The following is a 21,853-nucleotide window of genomic DNA, read 5'->3' as shown; positions in this document are numbered from 1 at the left end:
AAACCCTTTGTATGTTCTATGTATATAATAAAATATCTTCTTAGTTATGCATATGCTTGTGCCCTGTACAAGTGGTGTGCTCCTAATAGCAGGCTCTTATTTTGCAGGGCGATGACACAAGGGAAGGGTTTAGCCCAGAAATCACACCTCTAACAGAATCACAGAGGTGCACAGCTCATAGCAGGCAGCTTTGTGGTGACTGCTGTAATGTTTGACCTGTGGAAGCTGTGAAAAGGATTAGCGATTTGTATTGCCTTTAGGCTTACTACAGCTAATATTTTTCCCCATTACTGACTTACCATTGCCTTGTTCTGCACTGTCGGTGTGGAGGTTCTATCTGGGCAGGCAGGGCCTTGCTTACTCATATCAAGGCTGCGCCCTCAACGACAGGTGACTAACGGAGGAATATTCAAAAGAAGAGGAGCAGTAAGCAAAAATTCACAAAACAAATGAAGCAGAAGCAGAGATATACATGGCCTGCACTGCACAACTTCACATTCACATCACACCTGTTAAGATACATAACTTACAGTCCTGTGTGTGCGTCTAGAGAGTGACGTGACTTGGGGCCACCACACAACTGCCAATCACTCTCCTGCAACTGCTAATAAGAGCGAGAGTCATCAGTGGTCACTGTGCACAGGTAATACTGACAATGCTGCAATTAAGCAGTGCAAAGCATTGTCACCCTGTTTACAGATGAGCCTGGGGTCATTATTATATAGAAGTCTAGAAGAAAATTAGGAGTGCCAAATATTGTAAGGGGACTAAAAAGGTGAGATTTTGTTTTGGTGAATGTTTACATGCAATATACCTATAACACATTTTTTATGTGGATATATGGAATTAAAACAGTCACTACCAAAGATTTTTTTTAACACTGATCAAAATTTATTTTTTTTAGAATAAAAACCAGCATTTGCAATAGCCAGATCACAAGGCATAAATTATCTTGTGTTGATGGCGCATTAAAAAAAAAAAAAAACTTTTCCTGGAGCCCACGCTTAGCCCCCTCAGTAATGTCATACAATATAAATGTGTGCAAATACAATCATTAGTATTCGCTCAGTCACAACGGAAAGTACAGTGAGATATTAGGTGAAGACCAACTGAGAAAATGCTGATCTGGTTTCTCCTGTAACAGTGATTCAGTCTGAATAAACTATGTACAATGTCTACCAATCAACACAACAAACAAGTTTTCAGAAGTCAGGATCACGCAGATGTATTGCACTCAGCAAGCGATCATGCAGGAGGTGGTGAATTCACTGGACATTGCATTTCATGTCAAAGCATTGCTTGCAGAATATGCGCAAGCCGTGCAGAGTTCTACCACACAAGCAGAACCTAATTTTTTTTTTTTAGTACAAAGCTGAAAGATGCCAACTTGTCGCCAGAACATCCGGAAGAATCAATACAATGCTAGACCTCTGGTACAAGCCACATTCCCAACATTAGACATCTGTACACATTACACATGGGCCCAGAATAAAAGTACTGTCTTAGTTGGCGCACAGCGACCCGATCCAAAGTGGGAAATGATATGATGACTTGATCTGGGTGCTGTAGCGCAATACAGATTTTTTGATTTCAGACACTTTAAAGTATGAAACCGACGGCATTAAAGGACCAGTAAATCTAATTATCAATTTTGTTCACATTAAAGCGTTCACAGAACTTGTAACAGTTTCAAGTACTTTTCAGAGGATAGATAGATAAGATAGATAAGATAGATAGATAGATAGATTAGATAGATAGATAGATATGAGAATTCTGATTGGGAGATGATATTTTATTGCACAATGTGGAGATCCTCTCCTTGCTACGTCATTATTCAATAATATTGATAAAAAAAAGAAAACTGATAATATTGAATAGATTTAGGTAATCACAGAGCTGAACTACAGACAACCAGCTGAAAATGAAGATGACATTTAGAGGTGGGAGATGCTTTATCAGCAAAATAGTTTGTTTTTGCCCATGCAGTTCTGAGATCTACGCAGCTGTAGATGGCACGGCCCCGACTGGCAGAATGGAGATTTTTTTGTGCTGCCGTTCAGTAACACTTACAGATGTTGTTCCTGCCCCAGACTGGAAACTAAAAGACTGACAAGCTGATCTCTCTGCTCTCCTCTATTAGTATGTCTATTGATAGCACTAATGGGCCCCTTGTGCTGCTTCTACCTCACCCAGTCTGGGCTCTACTTTTCAGAAGATTGCAGCATGCTGATAAGTCTAATTCAGGCACTTATTTTGCTTTTATTAAAAAAAGCTGTATAATGGACACAGCGCTGTATTTACTGTATTTTATCAGCCTGAAATTAAGCTTATAACTTAATACCAATACATGCACAGGTTTAAAATTTTGTTTTTCATTTTCAATTTGAACAATGAGGTAATTACTTCGATGGCATGTATCTTGATTAGTAATACAATAATTTTGTTTAGTGCTCAGTCATCTTAATGAATATTTGCTGTTAAGATGACATATCCATTACCTGATCTTCTCTTAACAGCCATTCATCACAGCCAACAGCAGGAGGTCTTACATATCTATATATGATAAAAAAAAATATGGCACAGCAAGGAATAGGATTTTACAACCACAAATGAGTTCTAACTGAGAATACAAGATTCCTTTTAATAGAAAGAATGGGAGGGATAGGTAAACTCTCAAGTTCTGAACATGTTTCTCTTTATGCTTTTGTGAATTTTTTTTAGCAATTCAGATAAAATAACACATTTTAGGTTTATTGGTCCTTTAAATGTTTCCTTAAAATACAAAATATACTAAAACACTGGTAAACAGAACATCTTCCAACAAGACTGGAACTTCATCTACCCTGGCAAGAACACAGCGGGCAGGTAAGGCTTTGTTTTTTGACAATGTGGATGTGACATCTTAGGGTTGAAGGTTTTGCATTTGCAGGTATCGTAAACAAAGAGCAATGATATGGGACACTCATAAAGAGAACATAGTCCTTGATTAGAAACACTGGTAAAATATTAGTCTCTGCTCAGTATGTAAAAATACAAGGATCTGGGTCTTCTAGGTGTGTTATTATCTGGAAATACAGTCACCAGAGGCATCGTCCTCCATCTACATATGGACGGGATGACCACAATCCTCTGAGGCTATGAAATGGTCATTAGTTTTCAAGTGAAAGTCGGCACTCAATGCACATTAGTGCACCGGGGCCCAGAAGCAGTCCTGATCTTTCTAAACAGGCTTCCAGAAAAGAAAAAAAAAAAAGAGAAATTACAAAAGCAGACCTGCGTCTGTCGAGCTGGAACAGCTCATAAGCAAGGTGCTGGGTCAGTACGAGTCTGTGCGTGCACCTCGTGCACAAATACAAGGTCAGGCGGCATGTGCTATCTAGTCGTTATTGAGGGGGTCGCTGCAACTGAATTCTACGCTCAGCAGCCGCTGCCAAAGTACGTCTTCTGAGGTTTACAAAGTCCTGGGAACCACCATCAACTGAGTAAGTTTGCTCTAATGACAAAGGGAAGTCTTCATCTTCTGGCGTTCTATCCAGATATCTCCTGTAATGAAAAAATCAGCATCAGAAAATCACTTGAAGGTCAAATGTAATTTCCTTTGTGTTACACAGCCTTTCTGGATTATACTATTATATGCATTTGATGAGTTCTTCGTTGTCGCCAGGTATATGACAAAAAAGGAGAGTCAACGCTGGATCTACGGGCTGCCTCATAAACATTCCCATCTCCAAGATATCCTCCATATCAAATAATGGAAAGCCGGAATGAATGTGTATCCCGGTTTTACAATCCTGATTGGAAAATGCAGATGACTTGTGTTTAAATAATCTTTCACAAAAGCAGCAAAACTCAAAGAAATGAATCACTAAATCTGGAAACCATAACAAAATATCATTGCACAGAGCTTGGCAGCTACTAAACAAAAAAATGCTCCAAAATGGTGCAAAATCAGTAGCCAGATAAAAAATCCTGCCACAAATGATTTATTACCAGAAAAATGGTAATAAATCATTTCCACAGCTACCAATTTGACAGATTCAGCAGGGCCCTGTGAATATGAATGATATGAAAGGACATGGCTTTAGAACATGTGAAGTCATCTCTTTTGGAAGTGCAAGAATAGTAAGCATTAATCAAAAACTATGCAGACATCAACTAATGTAAGATTTTTTGTGCATTACTACTAACGTGCATGCATACAAATACAAGACTCCCCCACCAGGTGGCACTATTCTCCATGTTTTATCACAGCAATGAGCATTGCCAGGGGGCGATCAAGAGCCAAATTGCATCAGAATTAGTCATCAATGGCATTAAAATAATTTTTTAAACAAAATACGCAAGAGAAAAAAAAATTATTAGTAAAAGGGTCATATGTCATCTGCTGAATGATTTGACCTGTGTTGACAACCTGTTTTCACTTAAATAAAATTTAAAGCATATCTAAACCCAAAACCAAAAATAAATTACAGCTAATCTGTCACTTTTAGAATTAGGAATATTTTCAGCAAGTACTGAAAACACCTGTTGCTCTTGCTCTCTGTTGTGGTGCTTGTCACTTCCTACACTTTCCTAAGAAAGTGAAAACAACCTTATATTCTGTTTGATGCCATGGGCTGCCCCTTGGATACAGAGAAAATGTGTATTCACCCCAGCAAAGGAAAGTGTTATCTGAGGATTTCCAAATAAACAAAAATAATACAGGCACCACCACCAAAGACTGGCGATCCATTATATTTTGGTTTTGGCTTTAGATACACATAAGTCTCTTCTCTTCGACACCCTGAAATTTTCCTTGGCATTGTTCCGGTCTTCTTACCTTCTTGCCAGCTGCATCATATCCTCCTTCCTCTGCACCAGCATTCGTTGCCTCTCCTCGGCAGACTTGGAAAATCTACTTCCTCTGGCCTCAAAGTCTTCTGCCTCTGTAGGATGGATGTCCACCTCACCGAAATCTTCCAACTCCTCTACACTTGGTGAAAGGTTTAGGGGAACTCTTTCATTCTAAAACAAGAAATGTAAAAGTTATTGTAATTAAAATTTGATCCCCTGCTGATTTTGTATGTTTGCCCTCTGACAAAGAAATAACCAGTCTATAATTGTAACGGTAGGTTTATTGTAGCTGTGAGAGACATGACAACAACAACAAAAGAACCCTCAAAAACACAGTGCTCAAAAGTCAGAGCTTGATGTGCAATGTAATAAGTGAAATAAGTATTTGATCCCCTATCAACCAGCAAGATTTTAGGCTCCCAGGTGTCATCACTGTATGCAGGTAATGAGCTAAGGTTAGGAGCACCCTCTGTAAAAGAGTGCTCCTAATCCAAGCTTATTACAGTACTTGTATAAAAGTCACCTGTCCACAGAAGCAATCAATCAGATTCCCAACTAGCCACCATGACCAAGACCAAAGAGCTGTCTAAGGATGTCAATAAACCTACCATTACAATTATAGACTGGTCATTTCTTTGTCAGGGGGTAAACATACAAAATCAGCAAGGGATCAAATACTTCTTTTACTCACTGTAAAGTTCAAACTTTATTTCTTATTTTAGTTAAAGTAAATGCTGTCCCACAAACAGCAGCAAGTGGATAAACACATCAAAACAATGGGATTTGCCATGCTAGCTGTCACCAGATTAGGTTTCCCCATTATTAGACATTCCCTCACCTCAAGGACAACCCAATCATTTTGCATTTCCTGTTACTTTCTGTATCAAAGAGAGATGTTACCAAGACTATTTCCATCTCCTGAATGGGGGCATGGCAGTAAAACATAAACATTTAGTAACACTTTAAGATTCTATCCGAATTCTACAAAAAATAAATAAATAAATAAAAAATAAACATTTAAAGACCGGCCCAGAACATGCACTGTATACTACCTGCAGTGTACTGCTGTCCTCTTCCAACTCATTTGAATCTGAAGAGCTGTCAGCAGATGGTCTGGGCTCATCTGGCCTCTGAAACACAAGAACACCGCTTAGAACTACTTACAGGCTCACACTATGATATTGTTAACACATATTTCTGATAGCAATGGGTAATGGTGAACAGCACCTTAAAGCCAGGCACTGACCTGTGTGGGAAAAGGAACTTGGATCCGTCCTTCTAAAATATTATCCGTTGTAATCTCCACTGAGCGAGTAATCTGAAGATCCTGCAGGACTAGATGATACGGTACTTGTGGAAACATGTCTAGAACTTGCCGGGCCTGTAAAAGACATTGTAGAATCATTTACCAACTCATGAACTGAATCCAGACATTAATATCTGACTTTTCTGAACTATTATTTCTCAGAAGTTTGTATTATGTGGGTATTACACCTGTCAAGGGAACCTTCACACACAGATCTAGGCTCAGACCTTCCAGTCTCAAATTTTCTTATTCAACTTCCAAATGCAGACACTTTAATGTTTTCAGGTATATAAGCAAACCCAAGAAGTCAGAAATAAGATCGGAAAGTCTTGAGCCATCAGTCTTCTTTGATTTTCTTGTAATTCATAACAATTTCTCCAAAGAGCACCAATATTCTCATCTCTCAAGTTATAGCACACAAGAAAGAAAGCAATTTAGGATCTGTCATTAGGGAATTTGTGGCCTGTGATAACAAATTTGGCTAAATCAAAAAATGCTGTGAATGTGAACAAGAATTGCCAGCTGTGCTGGGAGAAAGTTTCTGTGATTGTGAAATAAAAGTTCAAACTGGATATTTCAGTGACACCAAATGCAAATGGGATGACAATAATGTAGTGTCAGTCAATGCAGCTATGCATAAGGAGTCCACGATGACCATTGACAAGTTTTCCCACCAAATGGTATGAAGAGAAAATCTGTCCTTATGATCCAAAACCAAGCTTTCTGCCCTTAGCAGCCATGTCTGCTAACAAAAAGAACGAGCAGAGTAAAGATATATTTGTCAAGTCTTTCCGGCCAGGACATCAGTCTATGAAATTTTGTGAGTGGAAACAAAGCCTGGGTTTGACCAAATTCATCAAAAGTATGGTTCTCCAAAACCTTCATGTCTCAGTAAACAGCAGGCACTGCAGGCAGCTGGAATGTACAAAACGACTCCATTTCTTTGCCCTATTCATTAACAGAAAGTGTCTGAAAAACTACACCAATCTTGATGGTGGCTATTTTCATAACATTTATGAATACCCTTATAAGTGTAATGTGGGTCTCAATAATTTTAATTACAACCAAGAGCACCATTCAAAATAGTAACAGTGTTCACACCAATGAAAATACTATGGTCAAAAGCAACAAACTTTACTGTCTAACATTAACAACTAACCTCTAAATCTCTGGATCTTTACTAAAAGGCTCTATGAAACATACTTATGGCTATAATGAACAATATAATTTAACTAGTAATGCAAACATCTTTACTGTATGCTCCATACATTAATCTCTCATAATCAGAAAAATGAGCAAATATATTGTATATATTCCCAATATTGTCTACATCAGACGGTGTTGTCAACATCTCTGCTTAACAACAGGGAGAGCCTACTGTTCTAATAACTAATCAGAAAGCATGATCAGCATGTATTAAACAAATTCTGCTGTGATATACACATATTGACATATGGATGCATAGGTAAATATAAGTAATCTGAACTTTTGGAAGGAAGAATCATTCAGGACATGCAAGGATAATGGCTGAACATTTACTAGGTATGAGGACAAATGAATCTGACAGAGTTTTAAATTCCACTACCACTTCTGCAAAGACAGAGGCATCCAATACACTGACTATTTAAAAAATAAAATACATACGGGCTGATCATTAGAAAGAGACATAACCCCAAATAACACTAAATGCATTCCTCCTACTCTTACCATGGCATTCAGCTGAGAATTGGTGGCTTGAGCAATTCCCAATATATTGGTGGTATGCATTACTTCAACAGAGAAACTGGGCAGCCAACTTGCAAACCTGGAACCTGTGGAGAGGAGAAATGGATTAGATCTTCCATTAATATTTAATGTAATTATAAATGGTTCAGTAGTTTAGCCCAGATCTAATGACTTAAACAATACTGGCATCTTTGAATAAAAGCAAACAGAAAAGCACTGGGACAGTAACATAAAGCAACCAGATAATACCTTTCATCACTCCTAAAAAAATCTGCATGCTTTGCAGTACTTAGTCACTGTTTAGTCATATGTTATCATGCAACAGGAATTTAGCTTTTTAAAACATGTAAATTAGTCACCTCAAAGAAATGACAATTGTAATTACACGTACCATCAAAATGGAAAAAGTGGTTATGATGGTTGAGGCGAGGTCGCCCTTCTGTCACGGTTAGTGGGATCATATTTGGATCTATGTTGTCTCGTTGTTGTTCCCCACGAGGTCTGCTGCCATCAGCCATATTTAGCGACATTCTACAAGTTGGACAGGATGTATCTTGTTCTAGCCATGAGCGAAGACAGGAACTAAAAAAAAAAAGAAAGAAAAAAATATCTAGAGGCAATACAAAAACAATATGACCCCTGAAATGCTCTTTACTTACAGGCCCAGTCTATAAACCCTATATCTGTAAGTAATGAGCATCACAACGGTTTTGTATTTATTCCCTTTTGAGAAGTCCTCAGACTGATAACTTTATAAAACAAACAGAACCTCCACACAAATGTTTATTTTTAAAACAAAGTTTGACTGTATATAGAATATGAAAAAGGTAATATTTATAAACAACAATATAAATCTATTATCATCATAATACTTTGATTAGTATTAAACCTTTTCACTGCCACCATCAAATACCTTACAGCAGAGCAAGCACAGGTAAACAAATTCAGCTAATATAGCAGCTGAGAGTTTGAATATGTTTCTACATTTCAGGAGAAGGAGCAGCTATCTGCCCTATACCGAGCTGACTTCGTAACCAAATAACCATGAACACCACTTACTTATGGAAAAGGTGACCACAAGGAAGTTTCCGGGCAGCTTGCATGGAGTCCCAGCAGATGGCACAGTCATCATTATTTGCTTCCAGTTCCTCTGGAGTAGCAACAGCAAAGCTTTAAATATAAAAAATGAATATAAGAATGAACAATGAACAGTCAGGCTTTTCTGAACAAAAAAAAAAAAAAAGAACACCAACTTCCCCAACAGCCCTGTATACAAATATATGTATACAAACTGCCCTTGAAGTCCTTCACCCATTTGCAACTATAAGGATGCTCTGAGAGACTACATGTTAAAGTAATTAGGTGACCTAGAGCTAAAATAATGTTTAATTAAGATAGAATCCATTTGAAGCTCTAATTTACATCTATGAGAAAAACATTTCCAGTTCCCAGCTGCTTCAGCCACAAGGACACGGCTGTACAACCATTTCAGTACCACAATCCTGCTCCTAGACAAATCAGATTTTGCTTTTCAGTTATTAAATACACTGATGAGGGTGTGAACCAGTGTGTGGTATGTCTAAATTTAGTAATATAAAGCCATCTGTGATGTTTGTTATGGCACCATGAATAAAGGGATCCCAGCATATTACACAAAAGGCACCACATCAAACCTATTTCCAAAAAAATGTTCTAAAAGGCCTGGAAACCTATATAATCATGTTTTTATGTGTCATGTTTTACATACTACAGAAAATTTTGTTTTTAAATTAGAACTATAGAGAAAAAATATCCAAGCTACGAAAAGAAAAGTGGCTTACTGAGCTTCCATGTTCCCAACAACTCGCAAGTAGTTTTTATGGCGTCGTAATCTGCGCTGCAGCTCATGAAACAGGTGGCGAAGTTGCATGAAGATAACTAGACTTGCCATAGACAGCCAGATATTTCCAAATAACTTAAAAAGAAATGGAGAAGAGATCACATCGTTATATAGTCAGGTTGGAAAAAAAAAAAAAAAAAAAGACATAAATCCATCAATTTCAACCCCTGGGGAAATAAATCTACTACAAACCAGCATCTCCCAGATAAAACCATATAGATATAAGTTGATCCAGAGGAACCTTAAAAAAGGTTCAATTTGCTCCAAAGGGAAAAAATTAGTTTCTGATCCTGTGAGGCAATCAGATTTTCCCTGCATCAACAGAACAGTCTTTAGATCACACTATTACAAGCTGAACTCGTTTTTCTTTTCCTCCAGAGATGGATTTGTAGAAGGGTTGTTGCACTTACCAGCATATGAATGTGATGCATCAGATCCATGGACAGGTGACTGAGTTCCATGATAAAGTCCGTGTAATAAACGTACGTTCCTTTGCCTTCCCATGTTCCTTCATGATTTAGGTCCCACAGGTGAATCACATAGCTGCCATAAAAGAGATTTTAAAATTAGTACTTCATTACTGTTCTATGGAAATGTACAGAAAAACTGAATGAGAAACTATTATACACTATATGGACAAAAATGTGATGACTTTTACGCTGTGCAAAAAAACAGGTACATAAAGACAATTTAATGAGTTTGCTGTAGGGAAAATTTAGGTGGTCTGCAGAGTGACCTGAGCTCACTCTAGTAACTCCTTCAAGGTGAACAAAATCCATCATCCAACACCACTATTTGATCTCAAAATGCTTTTTTAGCTGAATGGGCACAGACATTCTCTAATCCTGTTGAAAGCAATCCCAGAAGTAGAGATCACCTCCATAAGATTGTCTATTATAAAAGTTTTGTAATTGGAAATCTAACAAGCTCAAATAGGTGTGATTGTCAGGAGTCTACACACCATATAATGTATCAACTACCTAATTCTGATATTGCACTTCTGGATTCCTCTGGGGACAAAAAGCAAAGTCATTTTATAGCATAAAAGTTATCTTTCACAATCAATGATGAGACTATAAAAAAAAAAAAAAATGTTTAATCTTTATATCAGCCAACTAGAAAACAAATCAATATATACAACCCAATGCATACTGATATATGCCAGTAAAGGTCAAAGTACCCGGTCCCATTATGTTAATAAACAAAGCACGAGCTCCCTGTTTTTAGACTTCATGTACTGACAGATTTATTTTTAAGGTATGCAACCTAAGTACATAGGAACAACATGTAAACCATTTATTTTGAATAAACCCGTGTTCAGAATAAAAGCAGTGTTTTTATGTTAATAATAATGTATCAAATTTGTGGTATTCCTTTACAGAAAGTGAAAAATAGCAGGCTGTTCAAAATATTTGCAGTGTTTGCATTCATCTTTACAAACTCAAAGATTTACTGTATAAACTAAAAAATGCTTTTGCTTTTCTTTGACTCACTGAATATCTAGTTGTATAACCGCAGTTTTGAGAAATGCTGCACATTCGTGTTGCTTTGAGTCATCCAATTTCTATCACCTGCGAACAGGTATTTCAGCCCAGGATGATTGGACTACATTCCACAATTCTTCTGCATTTCACTAGTGTGTTTGTAGTCATCGCTTTTCCTCTTCAGCATAAAGCAACATGACCTCTTCAAGTATTTTGATGAATTCAAACTGATCCATGATCCCTGTATATGTAAATAGGCCCAACACCAAATTATATAAGAAACATTCCTATATCATAATGCTTGCACCACCATGCTTCACTGTCTTCAGCGTACAGTGATTGAATTTAGTGTTTGGGGGTCATCTGACAAACTGTCTGTGGCCTTTAGACACAAAAAGAACAATCTTGTTTTTATCAGTCCACAACATGTTGTGCTATTTCTCTTTATGTCAGTCAACAGTTCTTTGGCAAACTGTAACCTCCCCAGGCACATTTTTTTTCAGGGGGGGGGAGCTTTGCGGGAGCTTCTTGACGTTAGTTTGGCTTCATATTGGTGTCTTCTAATTGTTACAGTACTCACAGGTAACTTTAAACTTTCCTTGATCCTTCTGGAGCTGATCATTGCCATTTTGGCTATTCTTCTATCTTTTGAACAGTAGTTTTCTTTTTTCCGGTTTTGCATTTTAAAGCATTTGAGATCATTTTAGCTGAGCAACACATCATTTTCTGTACTTCTTTATATGTTTTTCCCTCTCCTCCCAACCTTTTAATAAAAGTATGCTGTTCTTCTGAACAATTTTTGAAACAACCCATTTTATTTTATTTTTTTCAGGGAAATGCACTATAACCAGCATATACAATATTTGCTGCCTTCCTTTCTTTAATAAAGGTCATAAATAACATCCGTTTTTTCACTTTATGAAATCCACACTGCTTTTATTTTGAACAGCCTAATATCCCTTTTTCTCCACTTTCTGTAAATGAATAACACAAATTTGACCATTTTTCATGTTTTGATTTGCCATGAAATGTGCAGTGTTCCCAATTAAATTACATGTAAAAAAAAATAAAAGCTATATTAAGGATTTTAAACTTTATTCACTTTTTTAAAACAATGCTATTATTCTAAACTGTAATTTAGCAGGATTTGTCTGACAACCTTAATATGTAAAATCTAGCCCACTTACCGCAATACAACATGAGCTGTCCTTGTTGTCACAAATAAACACTAGAAAAAGACAGAAAACAGGTATTACAGAGGTGCAACTTCCCGTAAGCCATCTAACTGATTAAGTCCAGAGGGTAAGGTGGAGGCAATGTTATTGTACCTACAAATATGGGAGTACAGTCTCCCTAATCCAACTAATGTCATCTAGTTTGGGCGACTCATTTCTGGAGCCTCTGAACCAGCCAAACAATGTTTCCTCTAAAATAGGCATCGGCAGCACCAGCGAATATTGTTTATTTGCTCTCTACTGTACCCACAATAACAGGTACATTCCACCAAAAACAACATTTCTGTTTATGGGCCCACCAACTAATCCAGCAGCCTCTGAATGGCTGTGTCATCTATAAACATGCAATTCCCAAGTCTATGGCCAGCCTTAGTCTATATACTATTGTAGTTTGTTGTGAAGAACAAGTACGGTAACATTTCTCAGACAAAAACCTTCCCTTACTGCTGAGCATTTAATGGAGTTAAAGAGGACCTATAATCTATCACCATCTTTACAAAAAAAAATAAAAAATTAGTGAAGCCCCTCCCCTTTGTTTTTTCCACCATTGGGATAGACAGAATGGGAGCGAGGAACCCCCTGGGATATCTATGCCATGCATGCCAGGGGGCTACTGGCTGCCCCAATCTCTAATTTTTCCTGTAATAAGAAATGTGCAGTGAGATCAGCATTCTTTTATTCCCTCATTTACAGCAGACTACGTGACCGGATCTCATGCCTGCGCAGTGCGAGATTGGGTGATGTAGCCAAAAGAAGAAAGGAGGAGGAGGAAGATGGTGGTGCCCAAAGCCTCCTCCGCGCCAGGACGTTGGATTACAGGTCAGCACGGGACCCATGCGAGGACAGCACCAGAGGAATCAGGGGCTCTGAGAAAGTAAAGGCAGGTATGATTTTTTTTTTTTTTAGTTTAGTTTAGTTAGATTGTGTATTTTGCTTTCAATGGATCTCCTGTTCATATTTCCATCATCCCTTCTTTCTGAGGAGGATTAAAGAAAATACAAAAATCACCATGCAAAAGGTAATACAGTGGGCAAATGCACAAAAAAATGCATTTCTTTAACTTTACACAACAAGTGTAATGAAAGCCCAATTATTGGTTATCAATGTGCTTGGTTAAGCTACTGCAATGTCTCAGTTACCAAATCATAGTAATATGCACTGAACCAAATGGCACCTTTTAAGGATGAGGGACAAAAATGTGTCTGTATTTTCCTGCAGCTGCCATTAGGTTTCTCCAAATTCACTATATCTATTCCTGACATGTCAATTCCACGTTGTCTGGCAATTATAACCAGGTTACATTATTAGTTGTAGGCCAATAACAGCACACAATTACTGCATAATAGGTACAGAAAGGATGATTAACACAAAGTTTTCATTAAATCATAGTAATGAAACAAGGCCATTACTGCACATTAAACTAGCATGATATTGATATGATAACATACCTAATTGTTTTAAAGCAGGCTGGTTTTATAACACTAATTCACTTGTACACTTTAATCTATTTAGCACTAAAGACAATTATAAATAGGATCATTCATTTCATTCAACATCATCCATATGAGTAGAACGAGTGCCCAATGGAGCTGGAAGAAGTCCCAGAATTTTTTTTTACACCCTTAAAAAAATTGGTGACAACAGAAATTTATTCAGATTGACATATAAAATAATATATTGTAATGTAGAAAAAACCCTAGTGGTGGGCCTGGAGGGCTATAGCTATAGGACCACTTAGTTTTCTATGATAATGTTTTCTATATTTCCATCACACTACAGGAAAAAAAAAAGCAGTAACGCACCATGAAGAGTAAGGAAAAAAAAATCAGATTAGGGTTCAGTTCTAAGACCTATTTTTTTTTAAAACTTTGTGTTGCAAGTTTAGGCATCACATATACTTCTTCTTACCTGGCAATAGTGGTCCTTACTTTTTGCACTGAACAACTATCAAGGAAGTGCCAGGAGCCCTGTGAGTTCAGTCCAACCTGATAATGAATCCTAAGTGCAACCTGGGATTAAAGGAAGGCGGCTAAATGATGCTGGACAATGGAGATATTGGAAGTAATGCAAGTTCTGCAACAAAAGCTGTGCTTTTTAATTTTTACCAGTGCCAGGTAATTTATGTGTTTTAAAATGAAGTTTGGCTTTAAGCGACTCTTACTTTTGCCAATCTATAGAGAAACATCAGTAAAATATGAACTCTACAGTATATCATCAGTAAACAAAAACTCAGTTCTAGTCCTTCCCCAGAGTCCCAGGTATTCCCAACTGAGTGTCACCATCTTACCATCCTCACAGCCTTGAGAGGGGTTAAGCCCGGCTGTCAATCATAGCCTGCTCACCAAAGACACCTCTGCCCTTCCTGTGACAGTAAGGTGTCACTGTAAACTGCATACATCCGTGTTCAGGGAAAGTAAATATAGAGGAAGATGAAAACATGTCTGGTAACTTTTGAAGAAAAAAAAAAATAAAAAACAGTAACAGAATTGTTTGGATCATATAATGAAGGCACCACTGTGTTTACAAGCTTGAAAAGGATTCAATGTACAGCTTTGGGAAAAGTCTTGGACCTATAAAAAGTTCAATTAACTTTCTTTCTTTTAATTAATTGTGACTTTGAAATTCTCCCTTCTGCTACATTTGCTCAACGTATAACACAGCATACTAACCTCAGCAGCCATAAAAGCCAGTGTGTGCATCCCATGTTCATATCCAGCAAGTACACAGAGAACGCCCAGGCCACAGCATGCCAAAAGCATGACATTAAGAAGAACCAATACACGAACGTGGCAACTCATCGGTGTGGTTGGAGAGAAGGACAGCTATGGAGCATAAAAAGAAACGCTTGACTATTCAGTACAAACTAAAGTGAACAATATTTACACTCAAAGTATAGCTTACATTTTCCCTAGACCTATGGTATGATGCTTGCTGTTTAACTGAACCCAAAACTAAAAACATTACATTGCCCCAATATGATTAACTGATCATATCAAAGCATGAAAGATGACATTTGGTTGGTTATGATGAGCTCCAATGTTAAAAAGCATGCCCAATGAATACCAAGGAATAATAACAATTACAACCTCTATACAGCAGAACAATAATGTCAACACAGTTAAAATATATCCAGAGACAGTTTAAGGATCATCTGGAATGGTCACAACTTTTTTCTAAATATCTGTATCCCTGTAGTGAAAGTTTTGTTTTCTGTTCTGTTGACACATCATAAAAAAAAAAAATGAAATTCTTTAACCACCTGAGCGATAAGCCCGACCTTGGTACAGGCTTCAAAAAGTTACAATTATCGATAAACCCGAACTTTTCTCACTGTATGAAAATACAGTGAGAAAAGTTCGGGTTTATCGATCACTTACCTGGTCCCGCTGCGATCATCCATCGTCGTCTATTTGTTAGCAAATGTTTTCAATCCTGGACCAGATCCATTCCAGGTTTGCTGGATCACCCAGCTTCACTGATGAAAGTGTATCCTCTCCAGCGTCAGAGAAGTTTAATTAATCAGGGCCTATGTTTTGAAGAAGTATTGTAACTAGGCTGTAATAGTAGTGATCTCTAGCTGTCTTGTGTAACATGTCTCCAGTTTATGACTGTCTCCTGAGGCCTGTTCCCAGTCTTCAACCACTACAGTGTTTATAGTTTGTGACCCTCTCCTGTGCAATGAGTGCAGTCTGTGACCCCCTCCTGTAGTTATCACATTTGAGAACCCCTATATATAGTACATTGACTGCCACTGACTGGGTGTCCATTAACCCCCCTAGTGGTAACCCTGAGTGTGACTCGGGGTGGATTTTACCTAGCAAAAGAGGTAATCCCGAGTCACACTCAGGGTAGCTTTAACCTAAAAAAAAAAATACATACACTTACCCCGCTCCGTTGTTGTCCCCCGTCGGCCTGCTGGTTGCTGCCGACGTCGGTGCATGCGTCAGTGCGGGCGGGTGGATCGGCGGGAAAGTCAAATAATTTTTTTATTGGATTCAATACAAAATAACTGCATAGAGTCCAATACAAAGAAATATTCTAATAATTATATGTTTATTATATGCTACTGTACACTTACATTACATGTTATCAGATTTTTGTGTTTTTTTTTTAAAGTTTATTATTGAATTTATTAAATATTGGGACAAATTTCAGTGAGTTATGCCTAAAAATGATAGCCTACAATGTAAAATGAATTTCCATGCAAAAAAAAAAAAATAACGCTTTTTGCATGGAAATTTGGACGGAATCAGAACGCTAGGGGGGGGGTTAAGCATTGCACAGTCCAAATGCATCGGTGTGTCATAACCCCAATGCAACTGATAAAGTTTAGCACTAAAAATATACATAAATATTTCATTATAAGGAAATTACAGTAATCCCCTTTACACATCATACATGTTAGAAATAACTCCAGTTTTCTACATTTATATCAAAGTAACATAGGTTATAAAGTGATAGCTTGTAAGTCATGGAGGCCAGGCCTACTACAGCTGGGGAAGATTTGGGGCTTCAGTGTATAGTTTCATCAATTAGGTATATTTATATAAGGGGACCCAATATGTAGTAAATAGACAAGTTGTGTTATGATCCTGTGGAATATTTCAACATGCTTCCATTGGGTTATTTAGCTTTTATTTGGGGTTAAATAAGGACAGTACAAGAAGAATGGTAGGAACAGTAGAGGGCAGAGGATAAAAGGGGAGGGGGAGAGAAGAATTCTCAGCTGGCAGTGAATACTGTGCTTGCCATTCACTTAATGAGTAGAAGAATTCTTCTTTCAACAGATTACAATGGTAAAACTCCTGGAAGCTATCTGGAGCTCCTGAAGTTCTGGCTGCATGTAACTTAAAAAAAAAAAACCTTCTAAGAACACAGAACCTACCTAAGTCTATGTGTGTAACAATGCTCTATGTTTCTAGTATAAACACCATGTCTGGATAGCTGAACTGCCAAGTGACAGAGGCCATTGTATAAGAATTTAAAATGATACAATGTTACAACAATTAGGCTGGGTTTACACTAAAGCTGCGTACACACTTCCCATTTTTATCGTTGGTAAACGAACGGCGAACGATCCTGCACGATATCTGCGAACGATCGTATAGCACCGATCCTGCACATAGAGATAACGACACGATCGTTCAAAGATATTGTACACACGATAGATGCGATCGTTTGAACGATACAGGAAGTGACGTGCACCACAGGAAGTGAGCGAACGTTCGTTCACCGCGCATGCTCAGACCATGGACGATCACTGAACGACCGTACACACGATAGATGGTCAACGATCGTCGTCCAATCCGATCCGCCGGTCCGGTCGTTCAGTTCCAACGACTATCCTCGTTCGTCGGCGTCGTTGGTTACTTTTTTTACGAACGATTTTTGGCCAATCGGTCGTTCGTCGTTCATTTCCAACGATAAAAATTGGAAGTGTGTACGCAGCTTAAGACTAGATGCCTCCGGAAAATGAATGTTGGGTAGATGAAGAGATTTAGACTGAACTAAAATTCTGCTTTTATTTTTGGGATCAGGCAGAGCTTTAGTGCAGAATGCCAGGATACCGGATACATACCGGCTTTCACTGCGGCTACTGGGACCGAATGAATTTATCCTGGCCCGGCCAATGCAGTTGATTGATGTGAGTCCAATTAAAAATCACAATCAGGCATGCAAGTTTATTCTTATGCAGATGGGACATTGTCTTCCATTTGAAATAATGAAACTACCTGGCCACAAATTTTTTTTTACTTTTGGCTTTAGTTCTGCTTCAAGAGTGTAAAGTTTTCCTGTTTTTTGGGCGTTCATTTGATGTCAGACAATAAACCTAATTAATTTACAGCATTCAAGCCTAAATGCCTCATGCAAAGTATTCCTGATGTGAAGCCAATGGAACATAGTGAATGAGTGCTGGTCTGAATGCTGTTTTAAAAATCCCTTACAGCTTCACAACACTTGGCATTCCTCGAGTGTCATGAACCTAGCTTGTCTAATCAGAAATAAGAAAAATAATCCATGATTTTTAAAAAAAAGATTAAACGAGAGAGACAAATGTCAGCCTGATGTTAGATTAAAATACTTACAATGATCTAGGTATATATGTGAAAAAGGCTAAACTGAGAGTAGTTGGTCACACTGCAGGTTATTGATCTCTTCACTGTCAACACCCGTCACATAGGGCACATAGAAGCCTACAGACCAGGAGGGTGCTATTTTAAGTCATTGCATCAGGATAACTTATTAAAGCTGTCTAACTTCCTAGTAAATCATGCTGTGTAAGCAAACTCCTCTAAGATATCATCAGTGAGAGAAACTCCTGTAGCTATCGGAAAGTTGAAGCTCACTGCAAGCTGCAGATGTACAGAGAGGCCACAAAATACACAAAGCAGCGTTTGCATATATCTAATGGTGTCACGCTAACACACTTGTTAAATATTTAGCAAAATCATATATGAAAAGTGAGGAAGCAGTAGAACCCATCAGGATTTTTTCTCCGCTGACTTGGGCATTGTTGAGGAGATTTACCCTCATATCCTGTCCTGCTGACAATGTTTTGTCAGAAATTAAATTAAAAAAGGCACCAATTACTTATTTATGATTGTAAACTTCAACTTGAGCTAATAAACAACCTTTTGTAAAAATAATTTTTTGGATTTGAATTCTTACTTAGCGAGTGTCAATCTGAGTCTTCATTTTTTTTTTTTTTTAATAGAAAACAGTTTTTTCCCACACATGATAAAGAGATGTAAAAAGCCAAGAACGTCACCTGATGGCTGGATAAAAGACTAAATAATATTTAGAGTGTGAGTATTCACTACAATATGCTAATTTACTTAAGGCAAACCTCAATGAAATGTATTTCTTTAAATGCTCTATGCCTTTCAAACAAGCTAAAAATAAACTATTAAGGTATCTGTGAACTTGTTAGACATCACAGTATCCATCAGATAAGAAAAAACAAAGCGCACCTTTACTCAGAATTTTCACTTTACATAAAATGATCGAGAACCCTTTTATGTAAGGTAAAAAATTCTTTTTTTCGCAACACCCTTTTTGGAAAAAAAAAAAAGGGGTGCAGCATTACTCCCTAATTCTCGGCCGCCTAGGAGGTCGAGAATGAATGGGAGTGCAAAGCCTCCCGGATACCTACGTCAGGCATCCCATGAAGCTCCTGGGCGCTCCTTCTATGCATGCCCGAGCATCTCAGGCATGCGCCAAAGGAGCCTTTTTGCATGTGCACGGAGATCGCCATATTTTTTTTTCATCCTACTTCACCCGATTTTTCGCCTGGGTCAGGTGACGTAGGATGAAGAACTAGGAAAAAAAGACGAAGATGGCGGTGCCCGAAGCGCCGGCTTCAGGACGACTCAGGACCAGATGCAGGACACCCCTGGAGAGATCGGTCTGCCCTGCAGGATTGAAGATAAGTGTGTTTTTGTTTTTTGGAGTATAGTTTCTCTTTAAGACCTCTATTTACAGGAAACCCACAGACCAATGCAACAAAGTCCTGCAACTACTGACTATGCTCTGATCTAGAAGACAGAAATACTCAAGTACTAGCAAAATCCATCAATAGAAAAAAAAATTTACAGCAACCAAATCATCATCACTACAGTATTAATGCCGCCTTGAAAAGCCAAGCAGAAAACCTCCTACAAAGAAAAGAACAAATATCTATGTACCCCTAGTAACCACATACAATCCAGCAAAGGATGAACATAGCTGTGACACATAATAACAAGTGATGAAACGCTCAGTAATCTTGCAACAATATAAATTAATCAGCAGGAAATGTCATTATGACTGTGGGGATATAAACAAGGGAACTAAACCTTGCAACAGTAAACACTATAATATAATAAAAAGTATCACTCACCCAAAAGGAAGGAGTACATAAGGAACATAATACCATTGACAAAACTGGGAAAAAAGAGGGAAGGATATACAAGATCATCACAAGGATTATACCACAGTCTAACAAAAGTCTGTAGTTAAATGAAATAGAACATCAGTATCAGAAGATCTGCACATATATTGACTAAAGAGTCCAGTAGCATGTATAAACATAAAACAGAACAAGGGCCGGGTCCAGGCGGCACTCAAACTCCAGTGTTTATCTATAATATGTCCAGCTACCCCACATAGCATTGAATTTATTTTGCCTACCCCGCAAACTAACCTGAGACCTTCCATCATCATAATGTCATTCATCCTATGAATCCATAGACCTACAGTTGGGGTGACCGTAAATTTTCAATAAAGTGGAATACAAGAGTTGGCAGCAATAATGAGGCGTCAAACAATGTATTTGTATTGTGGTGCAACAGGAAAAACCCAGGGTCCAATAGTTTAGTATGTGTTGTGGGTCTTTGAATAAGGGCTCTGACTTGTTCCCAAAGAGGGCCCAATAATTTGCAGGACCAGAAAATATGCAGCATACTACCCTTCGCCTGGTCACCCCAGCAAATAACAGCTCAAACATTGTTTTTTGTGTGAATGTTCCTTTACCCTGAAGGAAGGGATTTAAGGAAGTGTAGAATTTCTAGTGATCTCCAGAAATCTAGTTTGTCTCTGGAAGTGTCAGCCATCAACCTCTCCCTGGTTACCCACTAACCCTGATGAACAAAATGCTCCTCACCCCCAGCTCCCGCAACCTGCAATATTTCCTGTCCTCCAATCCTGGAGGGAAGATAGATTTCAAAGAATTGGTATCAGTGTTGAAGTCAAAGGTGACAATTTTAATGGAAACAAGGGTTTCTGACTCGCCGTGTGTACCTTAATCAATGGAACCAAGGATGCTACAAAGGTGAAAATTACCAAAAAATAGAATGAAGCTGCATAGACACACCATAAAACAGTCTCTCTTGACATTTTTACATGGGGGATCCCTTGAAATAACATTTTAGGTTATAGGGAACCCCTGCTACAATAACTATATCCACAGCTCACAGTATATCCCTATTTATTGTACAGCGCTGCGTAATATGTTGGCGCTATATAAATCCTGTTTAATAATAATAATAATAATTAGTGTGGCTATCAATGAAAAAACAAAAGTGATCTAGACCTGTGATACTGGGAATCCCAATTATCCCAAACCTCACAAAACACATGCAATGAGATCCTTCTCGCTTTCCAGAGATCATAGCAAAGTGGATGGGGTCCAAATCATCTTACCATTCAGAAAAACTAACTTTTTCTGCCAGGAAAAAACAATAAATCATGTTCCCCACTTTCCAGTCAAGGTTACATTTTTATTAAATGACAATCATAATACAACATTGTTATGCAATAAAACACACACTAATAACATTTTAGATTTTGATGTGAACATTTTTTTTTTAATTTTAGAAGGATGGATTTGTTAAAACCTCCATCAGGAATATTG

The 21,853-nt window shown here is 37.9% G+C and overlaps 1 protein-coding gene across 1 annotated transcript; it reads right to left on the bottom strand.

The window, feature by feature from the left end:
• Nucleotides 1-868: 868 nt before the first annotated feature.
• AMFR (autocrine motility factor receptor) lies at nt 869-15,307 on the bottom strand. The gene is made up of 11 exons (XM_072422847.1): nt 15,132-15,307; nt 12,415-12,455; nt 10,154-10,286; nt 9,685-9,818; nt 8,924-9,034; nt 8,256-8,446; nt 7,847-7,950; nt 6,080-6,214; nt 5,886-5,963; nt 4,820-5,004; nt 869-3,543 (listed from the first exon to the last, which is right to left on the bottom strand). The coding sequence occupies exons 1-11, from the start codon at nt 15,258-15,260 to the stop codon at nt 3,384-3,386; spliced, it is 1,401 nt and encodes a 466-aa protein (XP_072278948.1). The 5' UTR covers nt 15,261-15,307; the 3' UTR covers nt 869-3,383.
• Nucleotides 15,308-21,853: the final 6,546 nt, after the last annotated feature.

The sequence above is a fragment of the Pyxicephalus adspersus genome, chromosome 9 (genome assembly GCF_032062135.1).
Source record: "Pyxicephalus adspersus chromosome 9, UCB_Pads_2.0, whole genome shotgun sequence".
NCBI lineage: Eukaryota > Metazoa > Chordata > Amphibia > Anura > Pyxicephalidae > Pyxicephalus > Pyxicephalus adspersus.
This window is presented reverse-complemented; position numbering and strand designations above follow the sequence as displayed.